The 17,733-nt window shown below is 34.1% G+C and overlaps 2 protein-coding genes across 2 annotated transcripts; one reads left to right on the forward strand and one right to left on the reverse strand.

Moving 5' to 3' along the window:
- The first annotated feature begins 72 nt into the window (after positions 1-72).
- On the forward strand, positions 73-9,650 carry LOC130613324 (uncharacterized). The gene is made up of 12 exons (XM_057434675.1): positions 73-1,409; positions 3,516-3,540; positions 3,888-3,935; positions 4,587-4,760; positions 5,012-5,082; positions 5,427-5,532; positions 6,125-6,163; positions 6,286-6,336; positions 6,520-6,819; positions 7,003-7,227; positions 7,804-8,150; positions 8,885-9,650. Exons 1-12 carry the CDS (start codon positions 1,362-1,364, stop codon positions 9,080-9,082), a joined length of 1,632 nt encoding a protein of 543 aa, XP_057290658.1. The 5' UTR covers positions 73-1,361; the 3' UTR covers positions 9,083-9,650.
- Positions 9,651-16,128: 6,478 nt separating this feature from the next.
- On the reverse strand, positions 16,129-17,313 carry LOC130612876 (tigger transposable element-derived protein 6-like). Its single transcript, XM_057434215.1, has 2 exons — positions 16,350-17,313; positions 16,129-16,271 (listed from the first exon to the last, which is right to left on the reverse strand). Exons 1-2 carry the CDS (start codon positions 17,311-17,313, stop codon positions 16,129-16,131), a joined length of 1,107 nt encoding a protein of 368 aa, XP_057290198.1.
- Between the last annotated feature and the right edge of the window lie 420 nt (positions 17,314-17,733).

The following is a 17,733-nucleotide window of genomic DNA, read 5'->3' on the forward strand; positions in this document are numbered from 1 at the left end:
AATCTTCTTCATAGATTTTCTTCGATACATCTGTTTAATTAGATTGGCTCCTGTGCAAGTCTTCCTCAAGTCGCACCAAATATTATTTCAACCAAAGCTACGTCTTTCGGATACAACATTGAAGCCGGGTTTCCTTTCGCAATGGACTTATAACAAGGAACATTTCTCATGTGTAACCTTGCGCCCATTGCCCTTTGTCTTTTCTCTGCTCTCTGGTATTAGAGTATACCTAATTAAGAAGAAAGCTCCAAGGATTGAGGTTGTCTCCTGTGTAGTGCGAGTTTTTAATCTGCACAGGTTGTCTTGTTAAGGTCTTGTACAGAATGTATGTCATAAAGTTGCTTTCCGTGCTTCATCTTTGTACTTTTTACCTTTCACTGTGATAATATGTTAACACTTCATTTTTAAGAAAATTACAGACACCGTTGGAGATCTCAGTATGCCGAAACATTTATATTTTAGTGTTCTCTTTATACTCATAAATGACATTTCAGCCTAAAACGTAGAGGTATATCGAGCAAAATTCGAAGACATCGAGATTAAACTTTGTAAACTAATTACATTTTACTAATAGGAACTTAGGACCACTAAAAATGCTTCAGAAGCAATTATCCACAAAATAAGATTACCGTAATTCCCTCCCATTTGTTATCCCCTCCTCCCCGTAAAAGATTTAAATTGAAATAAAATGAAAAAGTAAGAGTAATAACAAAATTCGATATTATTCGTTGATTTAACCCCATATACAACAATATCCATATGCTGCATTTTTCTCCCCAAATTTTGTTCGCAAAATATCTATGGTTTTGTTTTTTTTACAACGGGCTGTGTATGTTCCAGGCACTACAAGTTCATCATAAAACTTCTTCTGATAGATGATAGATGAAGATGATGACAAAACAGATGAAGTTAACATTATTTATTCATTTGAAAAGTAGATATTGTGTTTAAATTACTTGACAAAACAAAGTGCGTGGTCGAGCCAAAATTATATTTTTGTGACGTTGCAATGTTGATGACGTAATGTGATATATGTTGTCGTTATAAACAAACATCAGACTTATTTTCGCATTTCCTTAATGAGATTTCAACATGGCTATAAAGTTAATAAAATTTAACATGGCTACAGTTAATGAAAATACTACGTGACTTTAGTTGCTCCTCTTAAAAAGTTGATAATAACAAAACATACCTGGACGCGGGATTGTTGAAATTTATTATCTTGTAAAATTATAACAAAAGTTGTATTATTAAATTTAATGGTTTGTGATTAGATAGTAGATTATTTTGTTTATTGAAGTACAAGCCAAACACACAGCAAGAGGGATTCTTTAGCTACGCATGACACGTCTGATAGAGAAATGGATTTGACAATTTGGCTTGCATTGTTTTTCTTTAACGTTATTGAGGTAAGTTTTATATTTTTGTTAGCTTGCGTAACTATTTTTATAGGTTCATTAATTCTGAATCAGTGATACGCATCTCCTGTTTGCGTAAAAATAAATAAATAAACAAACAAATAAACACAGTAACAACAAAAACACTTTGTATTTGTAAACAATATTATTGGAGTGGCGTTGTCAACATGAATGGGGTGGCAAGATTCTTTTTTTAAATATAATTAATAAATAAATATGAGAGAACAAATTAACAAGCGGTTTGATAATAAGTTTTAAATGTTGATACTTATCTGTGGCGTGGAAACAATCAAAAAATTTGGATTAAGCCGCATCAAATTAGCTGAAATAGTTTAGTCTTTTATTTCAATTTATTGCTCCCAATATTAGAAGTTCCAGTTTAGCAAGATCTGGTATTTTAAAATGTACTTCGAATTGAGAAATTTGACGTAACTGGAAAAGCATCGCAATTCATTGTGTAACATAGCGAAAAGGAAACGTTATTGCTTTAAGATTGTAATTGTACATGCTTCACAGTGCCACAGTAGATTACAGCAACAGCAAAAACAGACAGAGACTTGTGACCACTCCTTTAAGTATCGAATTTTCTGCTGTGTATCACTATTGATCTGTCACTAAAATCAGGAGATTTCGTATTTGACATAATAATTATAGAAATATTCATAAACTGTATAACGCTATTAACTATGTATTAATGAGATAGCTATGTACGTCATGTAGCTAATAAAGGGCAGATAACATAAATATAAAAATGATATTTTATTGATATTGTTTTTGTAAGCCTATCATAAAGTGAGACGGAGCTTCCAATGGCACATTGGTTCTCGTAGCAACTAATTTTTTGGAACATTCGGTATTTAAAATTATTAAAGAAAAAACATAAACACATGGTAAATATCTATCAGACGAGAAAGATCTGAACGCTGCTATAACATATCACTATAGTAGTTAGAAAAAAATAAAGAAAATGGTATCTGACTTCCGTCCTTCCATTTTTATTTGATATGAAATGTTTATTTCATATCAAATAAAAATCTGAGGATTAGTATATGATTAATGGGCGGAGTAGTGGATTCTTTCACGGGTCATTTGTGTTTTTTTCACAATGTTATGCGAATTGCCAATTAGTGCTAAGTATGCACGAAATAAAACTGCCCGGGATTTTTAAACAGACGTTGGCCGTTGCGATAAAGTGTTTTTAAAAGGAGTACTATGTAGGTAGCTAGCAATGGTTCTACTCTATTAAGAGATGTCACTAACAGTTAATATTTAAACTCCTACGGGAACTTATTTTGCAAAATATAACACTTCTCTACTTTTGGTATCAACCGGTAATATAGCATTAACTAAGAAATACTTTCTGACAGTTATTGGAAGCTCTTAAAAAAGGAAAAGTTCTTTTTTTTATGTGCAAAGGATTATCATTTTACAATGTTTAAATGGTCCGGCAAAAACCTGCCTATAAACATGACGTGCCGTTCCCATAAAAATGTTACACCTTCTTTCAACGTTATGTTCAAATCTTATCAAGTACATTTGTAGAGACGTTCAAGGATTCGGACCATTCATGGCGAAAGGCGGCAAACTAATCAACGCCTCTGGCTATTGTTAATATTGAAATTTTTTGCTCCCTTGGTGGCAGTTAAAAATATATTTTATGTCTGTCAGTTTCTTTAAATATTTATCAAAGCTAGAGCTAGCAAATACACCTTCCATTCTTGTTTTCGGTGATTACACATGCGAAGTAATCAAGTTGTCAACACAATAGTTTCCTTATGAAGTTTGTTTAATTATAAAATGATTAGTAATAGGAAATTAATTTTTTGAATCGGGTAGGGTGTGGATGAGTGAGTGGTTGGTGGTTAATAGTTAGGTAACGCAATTAGATGTTGCTGACGTCATGCTTACACTAGCATGCACCTATGTGCCTACGTGCTTAACGTACCCACGTGCCTTAGTAACGTAAGATTTCATGTGCCTTTGTACTTTTTTGCTATGTTTCTTTAGTGACTAACGTGGCCAGAAGTTAGAATTTAAGAATGTAAAATGTGAAATGAGATTTATGAAACACACATAAATATATTTTATTTCTTCTAGGGAACAAAGAATACATCTAAAGAAAGTAAGATTTTTAAAAAATTACTCAACTGGTTACTGAGGTTAGACACAAAGAACTGGGACTTGAAAGCACCAGCAACAGAAAACTGGAGCATGTGTTGGTTTTGCTAAATTACTATGCGATTATTATTTTCATTTTGATTTTCATTATAAGCCTTGGCGTATTATCTGATGATAAATTGGCTTCTTTCCACAGACATTATGGTATCGCAAGTCAATCCCAAGGCAAAGTGCTACAAATTAGATCAATTTGTGTGTCTTGTGAAGTTGTTCTCTCTCTTAAAGTTGCAGGAGACAAGAATGGTGTTGGTTAATAACACTGAAATTATTATAAATTTTCTTCTTTTCTAGATCACTGTTCATTGTTTCAATCACAACTACAATCATTACCTAACAAAAGTAAGAAATATTCCTATTTTTGTCCTCATTTACTTATGAGTAATTGTGTGAAACATCAATTTTAATAGTTCCACACATACAACTATTATCCATTTGTTCTATAATTTAATACATTGAATACTAAGAACGGAATCTTATTCACATTACTTGGCTTGAAACTGTTTTGGCACCTATCATTACGTTTTCTAAAGAAATGTTTAATAAGTTAAAATAGTGTCTTTACTCGAGTTAGTAAAAACAAAATGCTGGAACATGATGCCAGCGTTAGACGGCAAATATCAAAATCATGCCGAAAATAATTGTGACAACCTTCTTCCCTGTGCAGCTTAATACCTGTTGGTAAAAATTTGCAAATCTTGAGAATAATGACACAAAAATTAACTCCAATGATTATGACATCCTAATTTTGTCTGTTAAATACTCAATACCAATTTTTCACAAATGGTATTTGGTCTATTGTTATATGAAACATAATGGAGACTGAGGACGATTGCATATAAATTTTTGGTCAAAAATGGTAATTTTATTCCATTAGTGGATTAGATTTTGAAGTGCCAATATTCTGTTTGTCACTCTTTCAGCCAAACTTTATTTTCTGATCAATTCGAATGGTATACTTTTATTTTGATTTAATTTTTAATTGTGTCTTAGCAAATTGCTTACAACTAATCCCAGATGTGTCCAACCTTGAACAAGTATGCCACAAGTACCATGCAACATGCAAAGGATTTCCACACTACGGAGCATTCACCACAAAACTCAAAGGACGTCATCTTTTTGTCATAGGTGTCAATATGACAGCTATTTCAAAAGTATTAAGAAAAGGTATTTATTTTTATACCCCTAGTGGCGCATGTCTCAGTCGCTATGGAGCTCACTTCGTAATCACGAACGGATTATTTTAATCAGCATATTAAAATTTGTGAAATATAAGCAATGAAGACTAGATTTCTATTTCTCTATCTATGTTGTAATGCCAGCTGTGTATCTGTCTGTCCGTGGTTTCAGAACGGGAGCTACGAGTAGCGAGTAACGACTAGTAATTTACTACGATATCAAAGTACGAATTTTATTAGATTGCTGGGGAGTTATTTTACATACCACTGGAGAAGACTTGGATAAATGCGAGTACAAAAACTTTGACCAGGTAAATGGTTGGATTTGATTTAAACAATATCGAGAAAAGTTTCTCTTTATGTTTAACTGTCGGTTCTTTGATAGTACTGTAGGAATAAATCATCTGTATGCATTTTATTATTGGTGTTAGTGAAGTGGTAAAAAACACAACATGTCGATCCTAAAACCCTACACACACAATATGCTAACACCGACATGCTGGTACATTAATCGAATAATCGTATATTATCTTTAAGCCGATTGTATACAGGAAACACAGCGCTTAGCTCGCACCAATGAATTACCCTTTTTCAGTCTAATGAATATAGATATTTGAACGTTTTTCACGTTATGATCTTTTTATTTCTTATATAGGGATATGAGGAGTTTAAATTCCAGTACTCCAGAGTACAAAATTACACATTTAGCATGACCTTGCTACCGACTGGAGAGACCATGAAATTTAGTTGGATATCGCCTGGTAAGTTTATACGCACCTCATTACTGGAAATTAACGAATTGTGAAATTATTACGAGTTGCTGACCTGACGTGTTCATATTGTTTCGTACTGTAAGGGCTAATTCCACGATTAATATTTTGGTCAAAAGATTTTACTTAGAAAAAACTTCTGCTAAAAAATAATTCGACTGGTAAATTCCACAAAAAGTAAGTGCTTTTTTTCATTCGCAAGTAAGAGCAAATACAGACAGGGTAAATTTAAGCAGATGAGAATTTATTCTCCTTTTCTCCTAAACAATTGTTGAATTAGGAATACAATAAATGTATGTGTCTATTCTCCACTCATATGAAGTGTTAACTTTGTGTGTTAATTGTGTCGAAATTCACGTCAATTTTCTGTCTCATCCGACATAACGACTTTTTAAATTTCTCCTAAAATCATATATAATTTAAACACTTCTGAAGTCAATGTATTTTTGGCACAAGCCATATTTCAGGATTATATTCTATCACTTAGTTTAAATTCTATCTACCTACTGTTAAAATAAGTTTTAACCAGAACTTTTATTCTCATATTGGACTTACTGTAAGTCAAACAATGTTTTGTGTATAGATGACTGCGCATTATCGGTTTTGGAAGATATTCAAAGCGGTAAGATCTTCGACGTATTCTGTTCGAGCAGCTAATATTCGGATTAAGCATTCAGACATTATCAAGTAAAACAATTTATTGAGATCCGTGTTGATATTTTTTTATTTTTTCCCTTTCACTAGTTATCCACAATACACATGGTTCAAGAAACTACTGCTTTAAGAAACAGAATGGTGCGTGAATTCTTTACCGTTTATCCAAGTTCCTTATTGACTGCACTTTCTAATAAGGCGCAAAAAAGTCTACCAAAGTATTTGCGACATTAGGATTAAGAAAAGTAATGTGTTTTTTGGACAAGCCTTTGATAGAAGTTTTAACCATATTTACGTACTTTTATACTGTTTGTTTTTATATAGTTGCGTTGGTGATGACTTTTGCAAAAATGCAATGCAAGAAACACGATTATAATGCGACCAGAGTTAAAGACATTTTAAAAAATAACCTTCACGTTACAAGTGAATGCAAATTTCTTTTAAACAAAGACAAAGCGAACTCAACGAGCATACCCGTGTTGACCATTGTAATAATCACCATGCCAGTAGTTTTTATCCTACTATTAAGCGTGTCATGTTTTGTTGTCCGACACAGAAAAAAATTGCACCGAAACACGCAAGATTACCACGAAACACTCAGAATAGTTGAGCCAACAACATCAGGTAGAGTAGGAATAGTTCCAGCATATTAAAATGCAATTGATTGTTGAACTTTTTCACTTTTACCACCCTATTAGTCCAAATTCAACCTAAATTTAAAATTTTAATTAATTTTAACAGCTCCAAGTTCACAGAAAAGTCTCCTTGCTTTTTATATATCTGATCAATATTTGTTCTGATTTTTAGACAATAAAAGTACATCAGTTATGATTTTAAACCGTCCTGGTTGTGAACTACTGGAAGCATTTCTTCGTGATTTTGCGTTCGTTCTTAGTTCCTATGGAGTCAACGTAAGAATGGCATTACTTGAGCAAAACGAAATTGATGCGGACGGAGGAATAGCCTCGTATATGCAGAAGCATATTAATAAATGCGACTACATTCTTATTATGTGCACAGAAAACACAAATGGTGAGAAACAAAAACTTTCTATAAACGTTGTCTGCCTAATTAATCTATGTGAAACGGATTCTAAAAAGACAATTAGTGCTGTGCATAATTCGCTATGAACAGTATCCATTTAAGGTAGCTTGGCGTTAACTAGCAAATTGACTTATCGTTATTTAGCAACGCACGTCATGCAGTATCTATTTTATGCTCAAAGATTCCAATAACTTCGGGCATTAAAATTATAAGATGTTGAAATAATTTTTGATATATATTATAAGTTCCTAATGGTATCCTTTTTAATGGTGATCCTGCGAAGGGAACCTAGTACATTTAAAGCTCCCGTTTGAGTGAGCCGATCAACTAAAGAACTACCTAAAATATCAATCATTTTCAGGATTCAGCAATCGTAGGCATAAATGAACGATACACACTTTCATAACTTCTGGTACGATTTCTCCCAAGATTGAACTCACGACATTTCGCCCTGAAAGCGAAAGCTCTACCACAAGGCCAACAATCTTAAGCATAACCATAAAAGAAAACAGTATAATAATATTTAAATGATACTTAATACAATGTTTAATTTTCTACTTCTAGAACACATAGAGATTTTGAAACACAGGCCGTACGAGTTTGCATTGAAAATTATTGGTGGAATGGCGTTTCATCAAAACGACTCGTCCCGCTACATTCCAATGTATTTATCATCGTACAAAGAAGCAGTCAAAATCATACCATCATTTTTAAATGCGTCAACATCCTTTGGATATCAATTACCACAAGATATGAAAAAGTTACTGTCAAGAATTACCTCTAAGAAGCAATTACAAGTAACAAGTGAAAGGATTGCCAAAGATAAGTTTTTCTTCAACAAAATGTATGAACATAGAAAGAAGATTTCAGCAAAGGAGCATCCACATTGCATTAAAGAATACTGCACCAAGGTATCTTTTTTTTGTTGCTACAATCATTAACCTTATTACCTTTTCTATATAATGTTCGGTATTGGCGTTACTCATTGTCTAGAAGCGATAAGAAGACCGCCATGAAATGTTTTCTTAGTAAATTAACCCGACTTAGGTAAAGTGGCTTTGAATTTAGCTTATGAATACCCTCCAAATTAAGCTTATCTTTACCTCACACGTACTTTGGCAGTTTTCGTCCCCTTCGAGCTAGTTCTTTCTCTCATCACGAACTTTTCCTATTTCCTGTCACCTTAAGATGAAGAGAGTGCCATAGTTTGCATTACAAAAAAATAAATGAGAAAGGCTAAGATGCTTAGATGTTTCTTGCCAACCGGCCTACAAGCTGAATTTTTCATCCAAATTTTCTTTATGTAAGGTGAATCTATAAACAGAACAAACATGAAAGTAACATGCCAAAAATTGTGTCGTATATCATCAGAAGTACTTTCGACAGCTTTCGAGTTTTGATAGAGCAGTTGGCAGCCGACATAAGCGAACTATACAGTCTCATATATCGGTCAATTTTCTCAGGTGTTTTAGTAAGATTGCATAACAAAAGTACCAAAAAAGGTAACAAATGTTTCTGATACGAGTGTTGCACACTGTAAAGTATGTATCTTCTAAAGTGTATCTACCTTTACCTACAAACTCCACCTTACTTCTTTTTGTTTGTGTTTTCCGACGCATTGTAGCGTAATTCTTTTCCTTTTCAGGGTACATGTCATGGCAGTATAGTCAACCTTTCATCAATATGGCCAACAACTGTTCAATCAGCTAAATGGTCCTCTTTGCATTCTTTGGCCGATAACCCTTTAGATGATGTCATAAAGGAATCGACTTCATATGAAATGACTTTGGTGTGCAAATACAATTTGATGATAGGGAAGGATAGGAATATCTGCGAAGTTTGAAGAGACAATTTGTGGTCACATTGACCATTTATAGAATAATTAGCATAATTACGTACAAAGAAAGAAGTGGCCACACTACTTGTTACATTATAAAAATATTTATAGAATAGTTAAAATATTTACATACAAAGAAAGAAGTCGCCACACTACTTGTTACATTATAACAATGTAACAGAAAACAACATTATAACTAAACTAAATAGTTCCCTGGAAGTTTGTTTTCAGGGCTGTTTAAAAAAAGACTTTTTGATGAAGAAGTAAAGATGAAAAACTTGGTAAATCGTCTGTTTATAATATAGTGTAATGTGTACATACTTTGGCGATGAGTGGAGAATTTGCAAAATACGAAGAAATAAAAGAATCTGAAGCGGAATTCATTTTGTGACATGGTTTGATCAAAATACCATAGTGCTAATACATAATACCATTGTTTGAAACCAGTTTAGTTGTAATTTTTGAAGCGCAATATCAATAGCGCAAGACAAACCACTAAGCATGCGATATGTATATGTAAAGTAACATTTATCTGTTAGAATGAAATAGAATGAATTAAAAATATTCTTATTAAGCGATGTTCTGCTAAATATTGACATATACCTTACATATCGATTCTACTAATAACAACAATAAGAGTTTATGAACTCCTGCATAACCAAAATTTCTAAGCAACATTATGTTTACTCTTCTACGGAAAACGAAGCAATTTGTAAACAACGATTTAGCCGAATGGATGAATTAATTATGGAAAGCAAAAACAGGAATTAGAAAAGACAGTGCGTAAGCAGACACACTTAGTCTTTCCAATTGGATACTCAACAAGCAAGGAATGATAATCAAGCCTGGCTAAGAGAGTGGAATTTAAGCCTTGTAGAATTTTCTCAAAATGTTGCTTATAAAAATCGTGTATGACCTGATGTGTATTAGTCGCCTTCGGACAATAATAACCTTAACTGCTATATTTTAGGCATTATTTTCTTGTCAGGTTTGCCTCAAAAAAGATTTTTTTTTTCTTTGAAAAGTAATAGTGATATTAAAGATCCTGTCAGGAAAAGTCAATAATTTTTTATCCGCTTGGTGAAAGAAAGTGTATTTGCCAAAGGTAATATCGTCTGCTGGAACTTCGGGATATTGTATTCACACCATTGTCCTTCTCATCTCACGACCAATTTTCATTCTGGATTTCAGTCCTGTTGACTGATCAGTTACCATTGGGATTGTAGACAGAAAAAGTCTGCAAACCAGAGCGTCAAAAATGGAGTTCTTTTTTTTTGTTTCTTTAGTTTGAAAACGACAAATCAAAATTGACTTGAAATTAATTGAATATACATTTTTAAAGTGCATTCTATTTCCATTGTTGTTTCGATGTGTGTCATACCAAAAATAGTGGGGCCGAGTTTAATTTTATTTACTGATTTACTAGATATCATGCAAGTTGATGGATTATTTATATATTTCCCCTTTCTTTTCTTGTTTTATTATAATTGCATAAAAGAAATGAAATATGGAAATGAAAATAATATAGTCCCAAAAAAATGGATAAAACAGCAAGTTAAAAAAAATGTGCAATCAAGTTTTGTGATAAGTTGATAGCTATAATTTCTTCTTCCTTGTTCATTCTTTCAACTAATAGCAATTAAAAACAAGCAAAAGTCAGTTAGTAAAAGCGCCTTTATACTTTTACAATCTTTTAACTGCGAAATCTTTGCGATGCAAAATCTAACAAGAAGCCCTGGAAGAATTTCTGCGCGCTACCCAAATATTTAATGAAAACCTGCTAATTCGTTGTGTTATTGTGCCAAACATTCGAAGGGGTTTGGTGCATGAACCTCTAAAGATAAAGCACACCAGTGACATTATATCTTACAACAAACGCAAACAAATAGAAACGTGTCATAATAAACTCACATTTTAAAAGAAATTGCTAACAAAAAATACAGCCTATCATTCATGGTTGAAAGTCTTGCGATTGAAACATTTATGGTCTTAAACGGCATTAGTTGAAAAAAAATCAAAATTTTGATGTGACCATCATTTTCAGTATACTTTTTTTATTAACTGTGTCAATTTTTGTCGAAAATAAAGCAGGTTTGATTTTTGGATAAATTTTGACCTGAAATGACATTTAGGTGACAAAAAATCAAACTTTTGTACCATCATCATTTTCAGCATACTTTATTTGTTAACTGTGCCAGATTTAGCCGAAAATGAAGTGGTTTTAATTTTTGGACCATTTTTGGCCTAAAATGGCATTTAGGTGACAAAAATCAAAATTTTGATGTCACCATTATGTTCTGCATACTTTTTTTGTTAACTTTGCCAATTTTTGTTGAAAATGAAGTAGTTTTAATTTTTGGAACAATTTTGGCCTAAAATGACATTTAAGGTGGCAAAAAACAAACATTTTGATGTCACCATCATGTTCACCATACTTTTTTGTTAATTGTGCCAATATTTGTCAAAAATAAAGTAGTTTTAATTTTTGGACCAATTTTGGCCTAAAACGACATTTAGGTAACAAGAAATCAAAATTTTGATGTCACCATCATGTTCAGCATACTTTATTTTTTTACTGTGCCACATTTTGTTAAAAATAAAGTAGTTTTAATTTTTGGACCAATTTTGGCCTGAAATGACATTTAGGTAAGAAGAAATCAAAATTTTGATGTCACCATCATGTTCAGCATACTTTATTTGTTAACTGTTCGAAATTTTGTTGAAAATAAAGTAGTTCTAATTTTTGGACCAATTTTGGCCTAAAATGATATTTAGGTGACAAAAATCAAAATTATTATGTCACCATCATGTTCAGCATACTTTATTTGTTAACTGTTCGAAATTTTGTTGAAAATAAAGTAGTTCTAATTTTTGGACCAATTTTGGCCTAAAATGATATTTAGGTGACAAAAATCAAAATTATTATGTCACCATTATGTTCAGCATACTTTTTTTGTTAACTGTGCCAAATTTTGTCGAAAACAAATACCAATTTTGGCCTGAAGCGTCAATACTAGACTTTCCAGTAGTTAAGGAGTTTGGGTACGAAGTTTACACCTGTGACGGACCAACGTGAAATTCCAGGGTCGATTTTTTCTCAAAAAATTCTCCGAAAGAAAAAAACGACGGTTTTAAAGAATTTCCTACGCCTTCGGGCGCGGAAATTCAATTAGAATTGCAACGATTGATTCTGCAATAATTAAAAGAAGTATTTCTTGATATGCCTTGACATTGTTCATCCTTTTTTTTATTTTTCAGTCATTCCAAGCCCCAAGGTTTATAATACGTTTTGTAACTAATTCGGAACTGACCAGACCGTTTTGTTTACTATATTAACAAAAATGTTCCGAAAATTATAATTAAAGACCAGAGACCTTTTAGCGCAGAGCATGTCCACGAGTAGGTTGTTGTGATATGGACCTGAGGAAAAAAATGCAAATAATGTTACCAACTCTTCCAAAAACCCGTTTAATGAATTACACTCAAGTCCTCCAGCAACAGCCCAACCTCGATACAGGGCGGCGTAAAAAAAAGAAAAAAAGCCCACTAATTAAGAATTAGGGTTGCCAACAGTCCTGAAATTGGTGCATCTTAACAGCAGCAGCAGTACTGCTTTGTGTCAAATCTTCCATAAATTTCACCATTTTTCTACGAAGCTATTTACTTTAGTATCATAGTTATTCCATTAAGTAAACTGAAGTCCTACCTTTTAAGCACAGAAGGCTTGGAAGACAAATGGCGTGGGTATGAGTTTGCAGAACGCTTTTTATAGAAAGCAATGTTTCACATCTTGTTTTGAATGTAAGAGCGTTGAACAGAGAACAGAGGAAGATGCTCATTAGAACAGTCGTCAACAGTCGTGTTTATGAATTAAGCACACATGGTTCCTACCGTCTGTTTTCTATATTCTAACTGGGACGGTGAGACGAACATGTTCGTATCGCCGTCCGATGTTTGAAAAATTGTCTCATGATTGTCATTTTAATACCGTGCATATACAGTGATTTTATGCAACTCAACGTTTTTGCCATAATACTGGTACACCCACTAGTCGTCTTTGATTCGTCTAAACCTCGTCTGTGATTCGTCTATAGCTCGTCTGTGATTTGTCTTTAGTCGTCTGTACTCGTCTACACCTTTTTCTGCAGGTTTAGAACAAATCGTCTAGGCAGAAAAAAGATACATCAATAAATATGGAATCTTTTCATCGACCGCCTGAGGGTGGTCCTTCATCAGTCGATTAGGGCGCGATATTTTCCCTGATATTATTCCGTTTTTTGTACGGAGTTAAATTTTGGTGCGCAGCTTCTGTGCCATTTTATCTATTGTTTTCGCAAGGCCAAAACAACGGTATTCTTTGGCTTAGGGAGGATGGGTAATTCTCACTCACTGACTCGAACTTGTATGTTTGAGATGACCATCTCCATCAGTCGCTACGTTTAGACGAGCTCTCAATGGTAGTGACTAGTTTCAATCTGGACCCCTGGGCTTTTGTTTGATATCTCGCTGTCACTTTATCGAAAAGAGAAAAAAAAGCCTTGGGATCGAGGTTGGACTAGTTTGTATCGTCGAAAGTAACCCAGTGGGCAGGTCCACGCGCGTATGTTACTATTGCTTGACATATTAACCTATTCTATTTAAAGCTTACCTCCCGAGAAAAATCAAGTTGACCTAAATCGATTCATAACATCTTCAGAAAAAACAATTTAACGTTTATTTTATTAAAATCACTACAGTATTCAAGAAACCAGACAATGTTTACCTCATGTTTTTAAGCCTTCACCTCACTTGTTCGCCATTTTGCAAGTGAACATTTAAGAGTATAATTATGCGCCTGACGTCACTAGTTAGAAGCTCACATTCGAACCCCCGGGATGAGAGGCGAAACTTTGCGGATGTGATGTGATGTGATTTGTAAAAAAAAGTTCCACACGTTGATGAATAAGGATGGCTTCTTGCCCACTTACCTAGTTGTCTTAACCACCAAAAGAAACAAGGTATATATTTTTTTCAACTTTCCCAAAGGTCCAAAACAACGAACTATATGGATCAAACTGATCAAGAGAGAGGATACGCCTCCAAAGAATTTTAGATCTGCGAAGCTCATTTTACTTTTAAAAGAAGAAGGTTAGAAGATGTTTTCATTTTTATCGTCATTCATCGAACTCATGCTCTAATTCGAATACGTTTACATATCAAAACTCACTGATCAAATTAAAAATATTCGCGGATTCTAACTCGCAATAGCAACGACACTCCGCTTCGCTCGTCATTATCTTACACTTTCCACACTTGCACCACGTCCTTACAGCAACAGCAACACGTGAAGCGACTTCTTCGTGAATAGTATCCTCATCACAGCTCTCCCAACTGAAATCCGAGTCAGTGCTTGGTCTAGTATTTCGCCTGCTCAAATTGAAATTCTACAACATTTTCCCTGTCGCTCTTTTTTTCTTTTTTTGCGTCACAGCTTCTCGGTATTGCAATTGAATGATGATTTCTCAAAAAAGTTAGTATTCATTTTCAAAGTTTCCTGATATTTTCACGGGATTAAACATACTAATTACCAATGAATTTCACTATTAAAGTTTAAGTAAAAATTTCAATGCGGAAGATGATTTACGATCTTCTAACAGGTAAAGTCAGAGCACTCAAGGTGAAGAAATTTATAAAACAACGTTGCGGATGTTTTTACCTCGTGTCGGAGGTGAATTTTTGAATCTTTGAATAGGCATTATTAACTTCTAAGTGCGAATTAAGGAAAATATACTTTATATTCGTAAATCACGTATGAATATGAGCCAATTTAGGGCAACTTAATTTTTCTCGGGAGGTAAGCTTTAAGCAAAGGGAAAAGTGGTTTTGCGGTCGTATGCCACCTTACTAGTATAATGAGTCCCACCCCTGACCTGCGAATGATGAGGCGCTGAAATTGACAAAACCTGTTACTTTTTCAAATAACGGCTTCTCATCGACTTTTTTCGTGTTTGTTTACATGCTACAAGACTGGATGGATGGATGGTCAACGAGGGTACAACAAAAACGAAAAACACAACACATAGTTAGCTAGCTTAACATGCTGTGTGCGATACACAAGCGCCAGAACTCAAAATAATGCCCCTATACGCATTCATGCGCAAATTCACGTTGCTATAGTATCCAAATTAAATATGGCTACCTTTGGTAGGTAAACAAAGCTATCCACAGTCTAAAGTACTGAATAAGTTGGTAGATTTGATGCGATTTTTCTTGTAAATACCATGTCAATTAATCGCTGTTCATTATGCTCCTGTTCTACCATTTAAGTCAAAGTATGTTTTTATTATACACCTTAATGCGCAATGTTGGCGATGCTTATTATCTCCTTGAGAATTAATTGGTTTTCAGCATTAATTTACCGATTCTCTGTATTAGCTTGTATTGCGGTTGATAACTAGTTCTCAGTGCATGTTCCACAAAATAAAATCTTGCTGTCACACATACATTTTTCATTCTTATATCAAAACAGACTACAGGCTCTGGGATCGAGGTTGCTCTCTCTTCTTCAGCGTTCAAATGTGGTATTGTGAGAATAAGCCTCACAATTTTTAATAAATTTGTGTTATTTTTCTTTCAGTTTTCTGATAGTCTTATGTGACTATTGTTTTCTCGACGAAACAGCTACAACGTTCACAGGAGATTGAAGTTTTCGAATTCTTTATACCGTATTTCCTCTAAAGAACGCCGCGGCGTTCTTTACAAAATGCAATTTTTAGGTGCGGCGTTCTTTAGAGGGCGGCGTTCTTTGGAGGGCGGCGTTTATTACAAAACCATGAGTGAGACAAAAAGCAGAAGTTGACGTTAAGTATTTTCTTTAAGATTAAATATAGATAACAAAAGAATTAAACTATGAAAAGTCTATTAAACAATGTCAATGTCAATGTCGCTATCTCCGTCCGAGTCTTCGTCGATAACATGAAAGGACTCATACATTTCATTTACATCACAATCGTAAATTTCAAATGGGTTGTCAGAAGATTGGTCTTCTTCCAATGCCTCAGTTGCTTTTTTCATTAAGGTATAGCACCAGATGAACAGGACGATCCTTCTTTAAAACAATGGATTTGTCCATCCTCTGATCCATCAAGAGCTAAATTTAAACCACACGACTTGAAAGATTTGATAATCATTTCTGTGCTCAAACCATTCCATGCGTCTAAAACCCATTGCACTAGCTTTCGTCGCGATGGAGGTTTCTAGACATCTGGTGCCTGTATATATTTAGTGCAGCCACTGGGAATTATGACATTCTCAATTCTGCCTTTTGACAATTCTTGTTTCACGGAATCCATCATGTGGCATTTAAATGAATCCCAAGCTAACAAGCGTCGATTAAAGGAAAACTTTCCTAAAACTGTTTGCACATAGTGTAAGGTGAGTTCCTCGTTCATCCATGCATTTTTTGAGGACACAACTACGCATTTATTTTTGAATTCAGTATTTAGTTCTTTGCATTCGCGTTTTGCACCACCAAAAACAATAAATGGTTTAAATTTACTTCCGTCTGCCTTTGCTGTCAAGCATACAGAAATTCTGACCTTTTCATGACCAGTCGATTTAAGCATAATTTCTCGTTCGCCACGCTGTGACACCGTTGTAGGTGCTGTCATATCTGCCCAAACAGCAGTCTCGTCCATTGCAAGAATCGAACCGGCGTTGAATTGGTATTTCTTTGACATTCGGCGGACATGTACTACATACTGCACCAACCTGTCCACAAGATACGCTGGGTCCTTTTGAACTGTTGTCGTTCTACGACGTAATGAAAGACAATTTCGTTTCATGAACTTTTCCAACCAACCTCGACTAGCCTGGAAACTATTTTTTGCAACAGTGTCCTCTCCAGCTTTTTCATCGTCCATTGCTTTTGCTTTTCTCATTATCAGTTTTCTCGAAACACGCAAAGAATTAGCTCTCCTATCATGTATCCATTCGAGCAGATCTTCTTCTAAATCAAGATTCTTGATTTTGCAACCTCCTCCTTCTAGTTTGAATCTTTTCGCTGCTCCTTGTTTCAACTTCTCCACATTAGCTCTCCATTCTCTTACTCTTTTTTCATCGACACCGTACTTTCTTTCTGCTTCGCGATTTGATGTACTAATTGCGTGATCAACAACTGTTGTCTTAAATTCAAAGGTAAAGCTTCTTCTTTTTTCCCCTTTATGGGATATTAACTGCTTCTCCTCGTTGTGCGACATTTTTCTAATGAACTTTCACTTACAAACATAAAAGTGTGTAAGGTTGATATATACAGATTGGGAGCAATTATCTTGTAGTATTGTTTACTGGTGTCAACTTTTTCTTTAAACACTATTAACAATCCAAGGGAGTGTTATTTTCGACGAGATCAAAAGCGCGGAAAATGATTTTGAATAGAATTTTTTCTCTATAAGAAAAAGTTCTATTTTTATCAATCGTTGATTGCACGCTCATACGAAATATATGATAGCTACACTTGGAAGTCAGAGATTTGAGAAGAACATGGCTCGAGTGATTCCTAAAACATTTGAAATGTATTTCATCATTAAATTCTCTACAAATATTCGCGGACATCATGTTTATAAAAATATATGGACACCCATTATAGGAGAATCTTTGGTTTGCAAAGAAGACAAGAG

This window comes from Hydractinia symbiolongicarpus, chromosome 10 (assembly GCF_029227915.1).
Source record: "Hydractinia symbiolongicarpus strain clone_291-10 chromosome 10, HSymV2.1, whole genome shotgun sequence".
Lineage (NCBI taxonomy): Eukaryota > Metazoa > Cnidaria > Hydrozoa > Anthoathecata > Hydractiniidae > Hydractinia > Hydractinia symbiolongicarpus.